Source organism: Leuresthes tenuis, unplaced genomic scaffold (assembly GCF_036924035.1).
Source record: "Leuresthes tenuis unplaced genomic scaffold, fLeuTen1.0.hap1 SCAF_16, whole genome shotgun sequence".
NCBI classification, from domain to species: Eukaryota; Metazoa; Chordata; class Actinopteri; order Atheriniformes; family Atherinopsidae; genus Leuresthes; species Leuresthes tenuis.
In genome coordinates, this window is record NW_027325370.1 from 20,558,154 (window position 1) to 20,573,182 (window position 15,029).

At 42.7% G+C, this 15,029-nt stretch overlaps 1 protein-coding gene across 9 annotated transcripts in view; it reads left to right on the forward strand.

Annotated features, from left to right (window-relative positions):
• The window catches only part of iqsec1a (IQ motif and Sec7 domain ArfGEF 1a), a 93,095-nt gene extending 78,821 nt beyond the window's left edge, over nucleotides 1–14,274 (forward strand). For 7 of the 9 annotated variants that reach the window (XM_072367416.1, XM_072367417.1, XM_072367418.1 and 4 more), the window contains 13 exons: nucleotides 813–1,092; nucleotides 1,347–2,623; nucleotides 3,199–3,360; nucleotides 3,597–3,719; nucleotides 4,102–4,268; nucleotides 5,133–5,272; nucleotides 6,295–6,324; nucleotides 6,490–6,615; nucleotides 6,692–6,791; nucleotides 7,041–7,202; nucleotides 7,453–7,629; nucleotides 9,322–9,371; nucleotides 10,661–14,274. In XM_072367416.1, the coding sequence (XP_072223517.1) occupies nucleotides 813–1,092; nucleotides 1,347–2,623; nucleotides 3,199–3,360; nucleotides 3,597–3,719; nucleotides 4,102–4,268; nucleotides 5,133–5,272; nucleotides 6,295–6,324; nucleotides 6,490–6,615; nucleotides 6,692–6,791; nucleotides 7,041–7,202; nucleotides 7,453–7,629; nucleotides 9,322–9,371; nucleotides 10,661–11,191 (3,325 nt within the window). In that variant the 3' untranslated portion in view covers nucleotides 11,192–14,274. Of the gene's footprint in view, nucleotides 1–69; nucleotides 328–812; nucleotides 1,093–1,346; nucleotides 2,624–3,198; nucleotides 3,361–3,596; nucleotides 3,720–4,101; nucleotides 4,269–5,132; nucleotides 5,273–6,294; nucleotides 6,325–6,489; nucleotides 6,616–6,691; nucleotides 6,792–7,040; nucleotides 7,203–7,452; nucleotides 7,630–9,321; nucleotides 9,372–10,660 lie in introns of those variants that run through there. The other 2 variants (XM_072367419.1, XM_072367423.1) reach the window with 2 other exon arrangements.
• The last annotated feature ends 755 nt before the right edge of the window (nucleotides 14,275–15,029 follow it).

Here is a 15,029-nt window from a genome sequence, read left to right on the forward strand (position 1 = left end):
GACTCTCCGTTTGGCTACATCTCACCTTTTTCTGCGGGATCGCTGAAGTCGTATTTACTCTGTCACTCTACTCTAAACTGGACTTTGTATCGTGAATTGGAACAGTTTGTCGTCACTCCTGCAAACATGATGTAATTCCCATTGGTCTCTGATTGGCCCTCAAGTAGGCATAAACTTTGGTTTCCTGGAGGAGCCTCTGTACTCTGGACTTCACTTGACTGAAAGAATGGTGGATAAGATATGGAGGAAGAGTTGGCAATTTATAGAAACCAGACGGTCTTTTAGGAAAAAGCAATCCCCTTGTAAGGATGCACAGCATAATAGTGTGTGAGTAATATCTTATTTTTCTAAGTAGGAGATTTAATCACAATGGTTTTATGGGAGTGTGTACGTGGCATTTGTATTTTCTGAATGAAGCACAGCAAAATCTATTGTGTAGTTTTTTATTGTTGATCCCAGCTGACATTTATAGCTGTATCACACAACTTATGACCGAATTAGAGGAGGGTTGTACATTTTATAAAGCCGTAGAATCACCATGTCATGTGAGAAATGGCTACGCTCATTCACACACACTCAGGGCAGTTCGTTTCTACATTGCCAAACTTGTTTGTACAAAAGTAAAAAAAAGCACTGTTGATATCAGTACCTAATTTTGAAAAAGCTTATCATATAAGCTCCTGGAGTTAAGCTGCTTCTCACTGTGATAAATCCAGCCTTAACATGATAATACTTCAATTAGATTTCGAGCCAGGCATTAATTACCATGCTCTGTCCTTAGAAAGTCTCTAATCCTTTGGCTCTTATTGCAGTGTGGAAGGGGATGGAAGGCCCGGTGAGAGTGGCCCATCTTTGGATGGTGGAGCCAGCTATGGCCAGGGTCCGGTGACTCACGGCTCAGCCATCAGCCCCGACCGATTCGACAGTCAGCTCTACAGCCACGGGGTCCAGCCTGGGCCGCAGAGGCCCCGTCGGCCCAAGCTTCAGCACTCACAGTCCATCCTCCGGAAGCAAGCAGAGGAGGAGGCCATTAAGCGTTCCCGCTCGCTTTCTGAGAGCTATGAACTCTCTGCTGATCTGCAGGATAAACAGGTATCCAACCAAAGCCTTGCTGAATAATTTGGACAAGTCTTGTGTACTTATGAGAGATTAAATATGCAGGTTTTTTTCTTCAAATAAAAAAAAAGTAAGTTATTTTTAGTCAATGAGGCACTGACAAGTGGAAGAATAAAAAAATCTCTGTCAGTCACAACAATGGCTTTATAGACCATCAACAGCTAAGAAAATTAATTAAATTCTCCATGGCTGGCACAGTTTCACAATTAATTTCCTCGTCTTTTTGCTAGGTGGAGATGCTGGAGCGCAAATATGGTGGAAGATTCATAACTCGCCATGCAGCTCGCACCATTCAGACAGCCTTCCGTCAGTATCAGATGAACAAGAACTTTGAACGTCTCAGGAGTTCCATGTCAGAGAACCGTATGTCCAGACGCATTGTGCTGTCTAACATGAGGATGCAGCTCTCATTTGAGGGCCCTGAGAAAGTCCATAGTTCATATTTCGAAGGGAGGCAGGTGTCCATGACAGAGGATGGAGCCCCGCTGTCTATGGTGCAGTCTGAATGTGGTGATATCGAGGTCCGCCAACAGGCGAACATGACATCTCATCCAGCGCAGCAGGGTGACCTGACAGATGCCATCACAGAGCTGGAGGACGCCTTTTCCAGGCAGGTCAAGTCGCTGGCTGAGTCGATAGACGATGCACTGAACTGTCGCAGTCTTCAGGGGGATGAGGGTCCTGATCCTGAAGCCATGGGCTGCTCTGAGGTCGAGGGCCAAGTTCCCTATAAGGTGAAGTCCCATCGCAGGGCAGCTGGACGGATGCACGACGAAACTATGGCATCTTATAGTGATGTCACTCTGTTCATTGATGAGGAGGACATGTCCCCTTCTATCGCTCTGTCAAGGGGGGACCAGCCGTCCAGTACAGAATCAGACTTACGGTTGAGGTCAGTCAATTCCTCCCAGGAATACTGGCCTATTGACCCCAAAGATGAGGGTCGTGATACAGACACAAGCTGCCGCAGCACTCCTTCTCTAGAGTGCCAAGAGCAGCGTATTAGAATGGACCATCTCCCTCTGTTGACCATAGAACCTCCCAGCGACAGTTCTGCAGAGCTCAGTGACCGGTCTGACCGTGGCTCTGTCAAACGACCGCCTGCATACGAACCCCACGGCCACATCGTAACATCATCACAGGCAAGCCCCAAACACATTTCCCATGGACCCCCACCACGAGCTTCCTCTCGAGATGATGATGCACCTCTGCGCCATCGCCACCGCCAGCTAGAGAGCCACTTGGCCATCAACGGCTCAGCAAACAGACAGAGTAAGTCCGAGTCTGACTTCTCCGATGGGGACAACGACAGCATCAATAGCACATCAAACTCAAATGACACCATAAACTGCAGCTCTGAGTCCTCTTCAAGAGACAGCCTACGAGAGCAGACCCTAAGTAAGCAGACTTACCACAAAGAGACTCGTAACAGCTGGGATTCGCCCATCTTCAGCAATGACGTGATTCGCAAGAGACACTACCGCATCGGCCTCAATCTTTTCAACAAGTAGGTACTCTGCTCTGATGGAGGAGGTGCTTGACTAGTGCTTGCATTGATTGTCAAGTAAATGGACCAGATGATAGAGAAGTCTGTTGGACTGCGGTGGCCGCACTGGCACTGCAAAGTGCTGTGGTGTCCATGTCTAATACAAATCCATTTTGAGAACTCTGTGAGAAAGTGTAAATTAGAAACAGATCAATTTGTGTGTGTTATGCAAGAGAGATAGATCTTAATGACACCAACTTTGTCACATTCTTTCCAGAGAAACCTAAAGACTAATTCACAAAAAGAAATCACGAAATGACATATTACAGATTACAGCGTTGAAGAGCATTTGTTTAAGGGCTCTGGTAATGTTTAGACACAAGAAAATTCATAATGAGGTCTCATTGAACAATAGAAGTAATACATAATTTTTCTCAGCTAAATGATGTGTTGCTTCTAAATCATCAGCTAACTTGCTTTAAGAAGTCATCAATATGAGTTTTCTGAGAATTCAAGATTAAGCAGTAGCAGATTCTTCTCTCCGGTTTTTAAGTCAGTCTGTATCAGGAATTGAAAATGTGTGTTCAATTTTGCAGAAAGCCAGAGAAGGGCATCCAGTACCTGACTGAGAGGGGATTCATCCCTGACACGCCAGTTGGTGTGGCCCACTTCCTACTTCAAAGGAAGGGGCTCAGCAGGCAGATGATCGGAGAATTTCTTGGCAATCGACAAAAACAGTTTAACAGAGATGTCTTGGAGTGAGTAGGATTCTTTTCCCTCCTATCATTTCTAATTTTCCCTGGAAATGGATTACATTAGAGCGTCCCGAAAAGTGATTTGAATTAAAATGCACGTAAATACACTGATGTCAAGAATGCACTTTCCAAAGCATGGATGTTTTATTTGCAAAGAAAAAAAAAGCATCCCACACAGACATCTTATGCTTGTAACTGATCGTCTTATGGTCTCTCCATCTCATCTCGTTGTGTACCAGCTGTGTGGTAGATGAAATGGACTTCCAGGGCATGGAGCTGGACGAGGCCCTTAGGAAGTTTCAGAACCACATACGTGTCCAGGGTGAAGCCCAGAAGGTGGAGAGGCTCATTGAAGCCTTCAGGTTAGACTGCACACTGGCACTTAGCACCTAAACATAAAGATTAGAAGTTCTCTTTGACCCAAAACTTGTGGTTTGCTACTATAATTAAACCTGTGAGCAATGTGCATTTCCAGAAAAAAAAAAAAAGAGAGAGAGAAACACCCCTAAAACATTTTCATTACTGTTTTTAATGCTAAGTTGCTCGTGCATGAAATATACTCCTCCTTCCTCACAGCTGTGTTGTCCAGATAATTATTGGTACACAAAGAGAACCCGTTACAGCTTAACTTCTGCTTTTCATCTGTCGGTGTTGAAAGCATTTCCTCACTCTGAGGATGGTTCGTTTGTGTGCACTTTGTGTTTTCAATTTGATCGTCAGCTGATATTGTTCTCATGTCTCCAGCCAGCGCTACTGCATCTGTAACCCCACAGTGGTGCGGCAGTTTAGGAACCCCGACACCATCTTCATCCTAGCCTTTGCAATCATCCTCCTCAACACTGACATGTACAGTCCCAATGTCAAGCCCGAGAGGAAGATGAAATTGGAGGACTTCATCAAGAATTTGAGAGGTAATAGAACCAGTCACAAATATAAAGCACAATTTTAGAATTATATTATATCGTATACAAAAACGCACCTTTTCACAAATGTTAGTACATTTCACTGAACAAATTCTAATTTCACTTCTCATGCTGTTTGCATTAGTAGTTTCAGAAGTAACATTTCCCAAATAAAACAATTTGCTGTTGTGCTAATTCACATATTGATAAAATTTTTAAGTTTTTGTCATTTTAAGTGGTCTGATCGGAAATTAGACTTCTCTCCCTCCTTTGGTTTTGAAAATCTAGCCAATGAAGTCAGACTTTGGCCAATCACTGATCTTTTCAGAGAGAGCGTTTTTCCAATCGGCCTTTTTGTAAATGCAGCTGTTGGAAAGCCTGAGTTAATGACATAAAAATGTCCGATAACATCTTTGGCTGCCAGTGAAACAGGAATTCAGGCTTATTAGAAAGAGAGGCTGTAAAGAGTCTGACAATAAACACATATCAGTGAAGCACACTCACAGAACTGAAGTTACATCCAGTAAGGACTATGTTTGGAGCCTGCTGAGCTTCTCATTTAGCAATAAGCTGTTTAACTTCCTGTTTGTGTGAATGTGTTGTAGTTGCTGGTTGGGTTGTGTATGTTAATTGTAAAAGCTTGTGATAAGTGGCTTGTTGAATGTTGAAAGTAGTAACCTTTCCCTAACTATATTGTAAGGGTCATAACTGTGACTAATTCAGCTTCATGGTTTTGTTGAGGATGATATGTGTGTGTATGGCTGTGTTCTTCTTCGTTGTTTTTTTTTTACCTCTCTGTACTTTTTTTCCCAGCTTTAATTGTACAATCTCCGTGTCAACTGTATGATAAACCAGCCCCTCCCTGTGTTTCAGGTGTTGACGACGGAGAAGACATACCTCGAGAGACTCTGGTTGGCATCTACGAGAGGATTCGCAAGCGAGAGCTTAAAACCAATGAAGATCATGTCTCACAGGTGCAGAAGGTTGAGAAGCTCATTGTGGGAAAGAAACCAGTAAGTAATGTTAATTATCCTTCTATAAGAGTCACAAAAATGTTCACTGAAGATATACATTTTCATTATTATTACATGTCAGACAGCATGTTTGGGGCATTTTTGCTGAGTTTAAGTAGTAGAAGGAACTGAGAGATGAAGAATGGTCATCTCATCTGTACCTTTGGGTGTTATTGTGGACCTCGGAGCACGTCTGGGTTTGGACCTTCACGCTGGTGATTTTAACACACCCAAAGCCCTTGTGAGATGTCACCCACTGCTGCAGTCTGATGAAAAATGGGCACGTGCTGCCGTCTTAGCACATTACAGTCCTTACGTGGTTTTAGTGGAGGAGGTAACACAGCAAAGCCACCTCTGTGCAGCTGACCGGCATGAGCTACAATGCTTCGATTGTGTTATTGTTGTTAATTCAATATACTGGTGCAAACTGTTCCTAGATTTTATTGTGACTATGTTTCACCCTCACATGAATGCAAGGAGCTGCATCTCTGCATTATTCCTAAGGCAGTGCTTTCTCTACCATGTGTAAAGATTAAAACTGTGATTAACCTACGCAGCCTCTTGGAGAGGCTCGTCTTGCGTGAAGAACTTAATGTCCATTTTCAGTCGAATGGAGTCTCTTTTGCTCTGCCAGTTGGCAATGAATGCATTGAAAAATGATCTCTTGTCACCACTTTGCTGTGTAATTAGGGAAGCTTGGTAAAACATTCAAACATCAAAACTACATTGGAATTCTTCTTTATAATATTCTGATCCTGGAGGGCTATGCTGGGAGGGCTTCTAGGTTTTATTCTATCATTTCAATGGATTCCTTTATATCTGGTTGCAAAAAAAAGATTGCTGTCTTACAATTGGAAGAAATGGCATGAATACATCTTCATGGCCATTTTAATAGGTGCACCGTCTTCCTTATAGGAACACCTCATTTAGTGAGAAGGATTAAATATATTACGAGAGCTGTGCATGTAAATGATCTGAACGTAATAGCTGCATAAAACATCTTCTTTGTCATGTATTTGTAGATCGGCTCACTCCACCATGGCCTGGGATGTGTAAGTAGTTTACCATCATTTCGCTGTATGTTCACAGCTTTCTGTTTCTGTAACACATCACACAGGATATAATACAGAGCTTCTGTTCCTTATTACAGTGTAGACTAAGCCCAAAATTAACTCTGAAGTGTTGGTATTTGTTTTTTTTCCCCTTGTGCCTTGTAGGTGCTGTCGCTTCCCCATCGCCGGTTGGTGTGTTACTGTCGCCTGTTTGAAGTGCCAGATCCCAACAAACTCCAGAAGTTGGGCCTGCATCAGCGGGAGATCTTCCTGTTCAATGACCTCCTCGTGGTAAACGACCTCTCCTCCTCTCCTATATTCTCCTCTCCAGACCTATCCTCATAGTTGTCTTTTTGTGTGATTTCAGGTAACCAAGATTTTCCAAAAGAAAAAGAATTCAGTTACGTACAGCTTCAGACAGTCGTTCTCTCTATATGGGATGCAAGTCATGCTGTTTGAAAATCAATGTAAGTGGCACTGGGTGTTTCCTGTTACTCAGTCCTTATTCCTGCAGCATGTTAGCTGACAGTATTTACATCACAAGGCCTGATGAAGCACAGTTACACACTCAGCACAAATGAGAGGTCAGACCCTCATGTGCTGCCATATTGTTTATACTCTCCAAACTTCAGAACGATTCCTACAATGTGTTTTACTTAAGTGTTGATCCATCACCCTTCCGTGAATGTCTCCTTCTCTGTTTGCCATTTCTCCAGATTACCCAAATGGAATCAGACTCACATCAGCAATACCAGGTGCAGACATCAAAGTGCTCATCAACTTTAATGCGCCCAACCCCCAGGACCGCAAGAAGTTCACAGATGACTTACGAGAGTCAATTGCAGAGGTCCAGGAAATGGAGAAATACAGAATAGAGTGTAAGCTGATTTTTTTTTTTTTTAACCCCATCCCATCCCCCTCTTGTGAGGCTCTGTAAAGCAGAAATAGGGCATGCTGCTAAGCAGTTTCATGATGTCGGAAAGAACAGCAGATTATTCTGGACATTCAAAGATTGTTGTTACCCGCAAGAGCAGAATAACGTATATCAGTACTGGACTTTTCTGAAGTTTAAAAAAGACGTGAAACCTCTGCCACTTAGCTCAACATTTCCACGGCTTCTTTCCACAGCTGAGCTTGAGAAGCAGAAGGGGATGGTGAGGCCCAGCATGTCGCAGAGCTCCGGCCTGAAGAAAGAAGCCGGAAATGGTAACATGAACCGCGCCAGTCTGGATGACAGCTACGCCATGGGTGAGGGCCTGAAGAGGAGCGCCCTCAGCAGCTCCCTGCGAGACCTCTCTGAAGCAGGTACAGCCAAAAAGTCCTTGTTTTTACCAGCTGGTCCTGTAAAGGAAAAGCACTCCTTCTGTCATCCAAGTCTCCGTGATGATTTCAAGGGGATAAAAATAGCAAAATGTTGTTTCACGGCACCATACATTGATTTTAGAGTTCTCCCCTTTAAGACCATTAACTCCCTCATGATTGGATGGTTTGGTCTGGAAGGTTTTACCTTTAGTGTTTACCCCTCTGTTGCAGTCTGCACTCTATGCTTTGGAGAGAATAAGACGTACTCCACCTTTCCACAATTTAAGGACTGAACGCAGACCTCTTTGAGGGATGTTTACCACACACCACGCAGCTTTTTAAGACTTCTCAGTGATGAATGAAATTGATGGGCAGTTCTCACCTCGGTTCATTTGGATTTGAGTTTCCTTCTAACATTTCATTGATATTTTTAGAATTCCTTTTTGTTGTTACCTGGCGCATCCTACGTTTATTTCCTATCCCAACACATTTCATAAAAAATGCATTTTGTTTTAGTCAGAAATCATGTCATCTCCCCTCACATATATACAGGTGCTGATGTGTACATCCTAAAGCAGCAACAAGATCAAGGTTTAGTTGAAGTCTTGCCCTTAACAGTCATTCCATATTCATGTATATCGGTGTGCAACACAGTCTCTGCGCTTCTGAAGCAGGAATACATTTCATTCATTGCAGATAACAGCTATGTTAAGTTATCAGGTGATTCACTTGATAACAAAATGAAATCCAGTTTGGGGTCTGCCTCACAGTTGACACTCTTTGTTCTTCTGATCACCACCTTATTGGGAAACGATAGGTCAGATAGATGAAGTCTGCACATGTCCCTCAGCCCTCCTGTCTCCTGTGTCTTTAAATGCAGGATGTGGCATGTTAGTGGGGGTCATTTTTGTTAATCGTTTTCTTTCCTCCCTTTCTGCCATCTTCCATTTCATGTGTATTTTAGTGTCCATATGCATCAGTTATTTTCCTGTTAATGTTGTAATTATTGGTCATATATCACTGGCTGAGTGTGCCTAACAACAACAGAAGTGCTCCCTCCACCCTCAGACTTGTTTATGCCCACGCATTCCATGTGCAGCAGCCACTGTATTGCTTTTGATTTGTCTCCTCCTTTGTAACTGTCACTGATCCTGGCTTTTTGCCAACCCTGACCAGTATGAAAATCTTGTGGCAATATTAAGACTCCCATAACAAATTAAATCAAGTCAAAAATCCGTGAAGGTTTTGCTCTGGCATCAACCTTTGTGACAGGGTTTTTTTATTTTTTTTTAAATAGGCGGCAGCACAGTTGCTGGGTCTATAATGCTCTTTGAATCAGTATTTATTGGCATTCATGATAATGTTTTTAACATCTTTAAGTAATGCTTGAGTCAGCCTTCGGTTAGAAGTGCGCTTTAAAATATAAAATAATTGAAATTCTAATGCAGCATAACATTTCCCTCTGAGTGAAGACGTGACTTCACAGCAAGGAAAACCACAGTACCACCTGTCAACCACCACCTTCTCAGACCTGAATGCCCTCTCCCCTTCCCGCCCATATTTGGACCTTACTTACAGTCACAATCCACAATCCACTGCACTGCCCCCTACGGGATTGGTGAGCGGCCTAAACGTCTGTAGTCGATCCAGAAGTGCTGTCGATCTCTAATCTCTGGTATTGCATGTCTCGGGCAGGCAAGCGGGGGCGTCGCAGCAGTGCAGGATCACTAGACAGCAATATGGAAGTAAGTTGGAAGCAGCTGGTATCCAAGCTACTCTCTTTGTGATGATGTGCACTGTGAAACACTCCATTTATTTTTGGTCTTACACCTTCTTTGCTTCATAGACTCAGTCCATTTGTTTGGATCATTTATTTTTCTTCTTGGGATGCCTTATAACCTGCTTGCCTCAGTTAGTGTGCATGCATGGGTTGCCTGCCTCTGATCCTGCCCCCTTTTTTGGAAGCCAGAGATCTCCTGTTTTGGTCATGTTATATGACCAATATACACTTTCCTCTCAAACAAGCATGACTCCCACTAATGCCTCCTCTGATCCCTCCCCTTGTCACCTGTCTCTGTCTTTCATTCAATCTCATCCAAGAGGTTTTCATTTGGTTCCTCTCTTTGGCAGGGTGGTAGCTCTGAAAGACACTAGGAAGCTCTTCATTTCCTGCAGCAGCCCGTCTCCCTGTCTGGGTCTGTCTTTATTTTTTTTTCTTATCCACAACTTCTCTTAGATGATGTGAGGTTCAGGGAGGAATGTAGCCTTCATAATCAGAGATGGGCTTCATTCATTTAGAAAGATGTGGATTTCATACATTCATTTTACACTCATTTCATGTGTCCGTGAGTTCAAGTGTTGAGTCTGGGACATGGAACTGGAAATTTCATTCTGCTTTCACACACATCCAATAGTCTTTCTCCAGTCTTAGATGAAGCATGCCAAAGAAGAAGTTGTTGTTTTTTTTTCTTAGAAGGATTGCACCTATTGAGTAGTGTTGGATCCAAAACAGGAAGAAAAGCGTCCAGGCTTGTAGTGAAGTGTTCAATTCCTACTGCCCTTTGACTTGTAGTTGAATGCTAACGTGTGGATGATGACTTTGCCTGTAACACCCTCTGCATGTGGAAACTGTGCCTCCATTAGTAATACAAAGTTGCATGTGTGACTCGAAAGAGGGTTTGCAACAATAAAAAAATCAATATATTTCTCTCTTCCCTTATTAATGATGTCATTATTTATGCTCGTAACTGTATTCGTGTAATTTTGTTACAGATTTACCGTTCAAAACAGTTATCTCCCTGACAGCAGAGCTTTTATGAATATAGGCTCCCTTTGTCATGAAGTGTTCACCCCAGCTGAAATATTCCTGCTGCTGCCTATCATGAAACATTTTTAGTTTTCCATTTGCATGTCCTATAACATTTTGCTACTTCTTTATCTGAAATAGAATTATGAATTCATCCTGTTGGTGCCTCTTCGTTGTAGTTTTGCAAGTGTCTCACAGACATGCTGTTGCCTCTTTTCCATCCTGCAGGGGTCCATCATTAGCAGTCCACACACACGACGGAGAGCCACCACACCACGTGAGGGCGCAACCCGTGGCCATCCTTCCATCCCTAACTCTGCATCGACATCTATTCTCGGGTCGCTCTTTGGCAGCAAGCGAGGGAAACCGCCATCTCAGAGCCATACCCCTTTCCAACCACCCGGCCAGCCCACCCTCATATCGCACAAGCCCCACCCAACCAACCTGCATCACACAGCGCAGGCAGCACATGCAGTGCAAATCCACGGCCACCATTCCCAGTACTGCCAAGTCCCGCAGAATCCCCCGCCTTATCACCACCACCACCACTACCACCCGCCTCCCCACACCCAGTACCACCAGCACCCAGCCTACACCTCGCACGCACACCAACACACCCACTCACAGCACAGCCATTACAGCCAGCATTCCCATCACGCCTCACACTCCCAGCATGCACCTCACCACCACAGTCAGCAAGCGGGTTCGGCACCTGGCGGGCCCAAACCCAAACACAGTGGCATCAGCACCGTAGTGTGATGCTCCTATCACAGAGAGGAGAAGCGAGGAGGGAACTTTAATGAAGGAGGGACAATCGCTTACACCAAAGGGACTGACAGCATAACTCTATGGCCTGTCCACTGTGTTTTAGCTGCTGTGATGGAAACAAATCACACGCAGACACCTTTTTCACTTCCTGGTCCAACTAATATGCAGGATGGAAATTGGACTCAAATCTTCCACTAGGGGCCTTTACTAGTTTGCCTGATTAGGGGCCCATCAGGGTTTTGTTTGTCGGTGTGGGGGAGGAGGGTTCTGCACAGGAAGATGCTCTTTGTTTTCGCACACACCGCCCGGCTGTGACGGCTGACGAGAAAACATGTTGTCTCCACAAGCCGCTACCTGCTTCTTTATCCCCTCAGTAACCTGTCTTACCTTCACATAATCAGGATGCCCTGAGATGAGAACATGGCTGATTGTTTTCACGATTCCTTGTGCACAGCCTCTCAGAAGTAAACTTTCAAGTCTTTGGTTTGCAGATCCTGCCATCATATGAATGCTATTTGTTGTTGCCTCTTGTAGAGCTCATATATAGTGAAAAATCTAGATATAACCATTTCACAATAACTTAAGTCCAAGGACAGGTAAGCAACTCTACTGAGTCAGTCATAGTAGTTCTAGTGCTGTATTTACTGTAGATGACAGCTATATGTGTTGTCTCCTAGCTCTCATAAATGAATGTGCCAATTATTAATGCATAATCTATTTAGTAAAAACTTCATGTACAGTATATTGTGTGTAAAGTAATTTGTAAGATAATACTTACAATTATCAGCAAAAATGACTTTTACCAGTATTATACTGACTCTGTGGTAACAGGATGTAGATCTGAAAGGAGTGAACCCCCATTCAGTCCAGCCTATAATCTGTTCTGGAGCTTTTGCCTTTCCAATAGATCAGAAAGAGCCTCTGGATGGCAGCTGTCGCATAAGGGCCTTGAAACGGTGTTCGGTCACAGCCGAAGCCGCAAATCAGACTTTTCCGGCTGATAAACTGATCTGTTCACTCATTTCTCATGCTGTTGTGGCTCAAACCGTAAAAAGTAATGAAGAATAAGAGTGGGAAGACATTTTCAACACTTTTAGGCTCAGTTCCTGTTACAAATGGCCCCACACAAAGTGTTTTTAACAGCCAGTTGCCTCTAACATATGCAGCAGCTGCTTTCTTGACTCTTGAAATCAAAAAATTGAAAAAAAAAGTCTTCTTTGGCCTTGTTTAGATTATTTGTCATCCACCAACACGAATGAATTAATTGAATTAGTTCTTACACATTGAGGGTATTTTTTTCTTCTTTTTTTCTATTATATGTGCAATATCTTTGTACTGATTTTGTACATCCAGAACAAGAAAATTCTCCCTCCTATTTGTGCATTGTCCATGTTGCGTCATTATTTATTTATTTTCAGTTTTCAACCCCTGTCAGAGTCTTTCTTGGTAAATTAATGTCTTGCTGTCCTCGTGGTCTTATGAGAGGTACAGACTTGGAGTTCAGTGGAATGTCTAGTGAGTGAGTTTTTTGCATGTAATGTTATTGATGTGAGGCTATCCTCTGCACATTGTATAACAAATCAGTGTTACCATAGCAAGTTTAAGTGCAATCATGTTAAAAAAACGCAGACTTGTACTTAAGAGCGGAAGTCTGTTGTCCAGGATGAGATTCAGGTGAGAAGATATTGACCTTTTTTTTTTTTTTTTTTCAATCTTCATTTGATAATATATAGATGCTAAACAGTTCACAGCGGAAAGAAGAATGTGTGTATATATTTTAATAAAAAGGAAAATGCCTCTCCTCGGGCTGAACAGAAATATTTTGCTGGATAAGCACATATGAAAGAACACTTTCATTTTTTTTCAGGAAATGCAGTTATAACGTACAAAATGCAAGCTGAACAAAAGAACTGGGTATATGTAAAGAATATCTTTCTACATTCTACAAATAAGAGTCTATTCTAGTGTGTACATTAGTGACAGTAAACTGTTTGTCCCAATATTCAGGTTGTAAATGTATTTTAACATTCATGAAGAAAACCATGGCCAGAAGTCAGGCGTACACCTTTTTCCTCAGATTACACACATATCATATACGGGACATTTAAGGTCATTTGGATATGTCTTTCTATTGATTTCATATCTTTGCGAGAATTCTGAAATCTTGGGATGATGTGAAACCGATGAACGTGTTTATTTTGGCGTCTGTCGTGTTGCTTCAAATGTCTCCAGTCATTCTTTTGCGAGAGAGTACCCCAACAATGCACTGCATGGATCTGATGCATCATGTGTCCTAGTCACTGTGAGCTGATGGGGAAGAAATCAGCCTATAAATTTTGGACTTCTCCTTTTGGTTTTGATTCATTTGGATTTTTCTGATGTTGATGTGTTCTTGTTGTTCCATGTTTGCCTGGTAGTTATTGAAGCTCAGCATGCATTTCATCAACAAAGCCATTGTGTAAATTACAAGCATAAAGAAACATTGCACTTCGTTGCAGAGGGCTTTCATCGTGTAAATATGGGGTTTCGATGTGCAAGCTGATGAACTGCTTGGCAGGAGAGTTTAACTTTGTGAAGACTGTAAAGGGACCAAGACTGGGTTTAAAGGAGATGTACATAATGTGTATATGATCAGTGCTCTATTCTGATATCTGCCGTAAAGATCAGGATGTACATACATCACCCCATGAATGGATGGATGGGAGGGGTGCTAAGTGAACATATCGATTGTCTCTGCCTCCAGCTGTTGTGAACTGACATTTGCTGTGGAAATCGCAAACAGACTGTTAGAAAGCGTGCTGCCATTTTACATCCGGCTCTCTTGTCTCACACACTCACACACATATTGCACACACAGACAAATGTTCACTCATCCTGCTGTGAGTTGATCGGTCTGGCGTGAGACGCGTTTGGAAAAAAGAAAAAAAAAAAGATGGAAAAGACAGGATTGGCCTCATTTATATGTGCATTCTGTTTGTACAGTGAGTAGTGAGTCAGTAAGACCCCAGTTATTGTAAAACTTCAACTGTGACAATGTTGAGAACGCAAAATAAACAAATATATGACTTATGGTACGCATGTGTGTTTTCTTTACCTCATCGACATCAACTTGGAGGAGTTTTAACTCACTCCTCTTTACAGAACGCTTGAAATTCTGAGGTGTTGGTGGCTTGCTTCAGGTATTTCCACAACATTTATTCTGATCAAGTGTTAAGGACTTTGCCTTTGCTGTTACAAACCCCCAACTTTAGCCTCCTTTAAACAGTCTCCAATAGAACGATTTATGGGTTTAAAACTGTAATGCTGATGCATGACCCACCTTCTTTCTATAGCTAATTCACAGAGAGATGTCTCCATATTTTCATTGAGACTTTGCAGGTATAACTTGGAACCCCTTCTTTCATTAATGTTAGCCAGCCATCCAGGCCTTGGTGCAGCAAAACAGGCTAAAACCTCATACTAATGCCACTGTGTTTCATAGACGGGATAATGTTCCTAAGATGGAATGCTTTTTCCGCTCTCTAAACATGACCTTTCAGAAGTTAAACCAGAAAGTTCTGCTCGAGTCTTTCCACAAACATTTTTCCAACAGCCCTCTGGCTCCCTCGGCAAACTGCAGTTGAAAACAATGCTCCTTTTAATCGCAGTTACTCTTTTCCTGCACACGTCTGTCGCATTTTCAGTGATCTCCCGATGGTCGACTCGGAACTAAATTATTTGAGAGGCCTTTAGCTGCTGAGAGGTAACGCAGGGTTCCTTTGTTCCCTTGCAGATTGATACACACCTTGTGTAACAGTGATCCACAATTTCCTCCATTTCTACGGTCTGT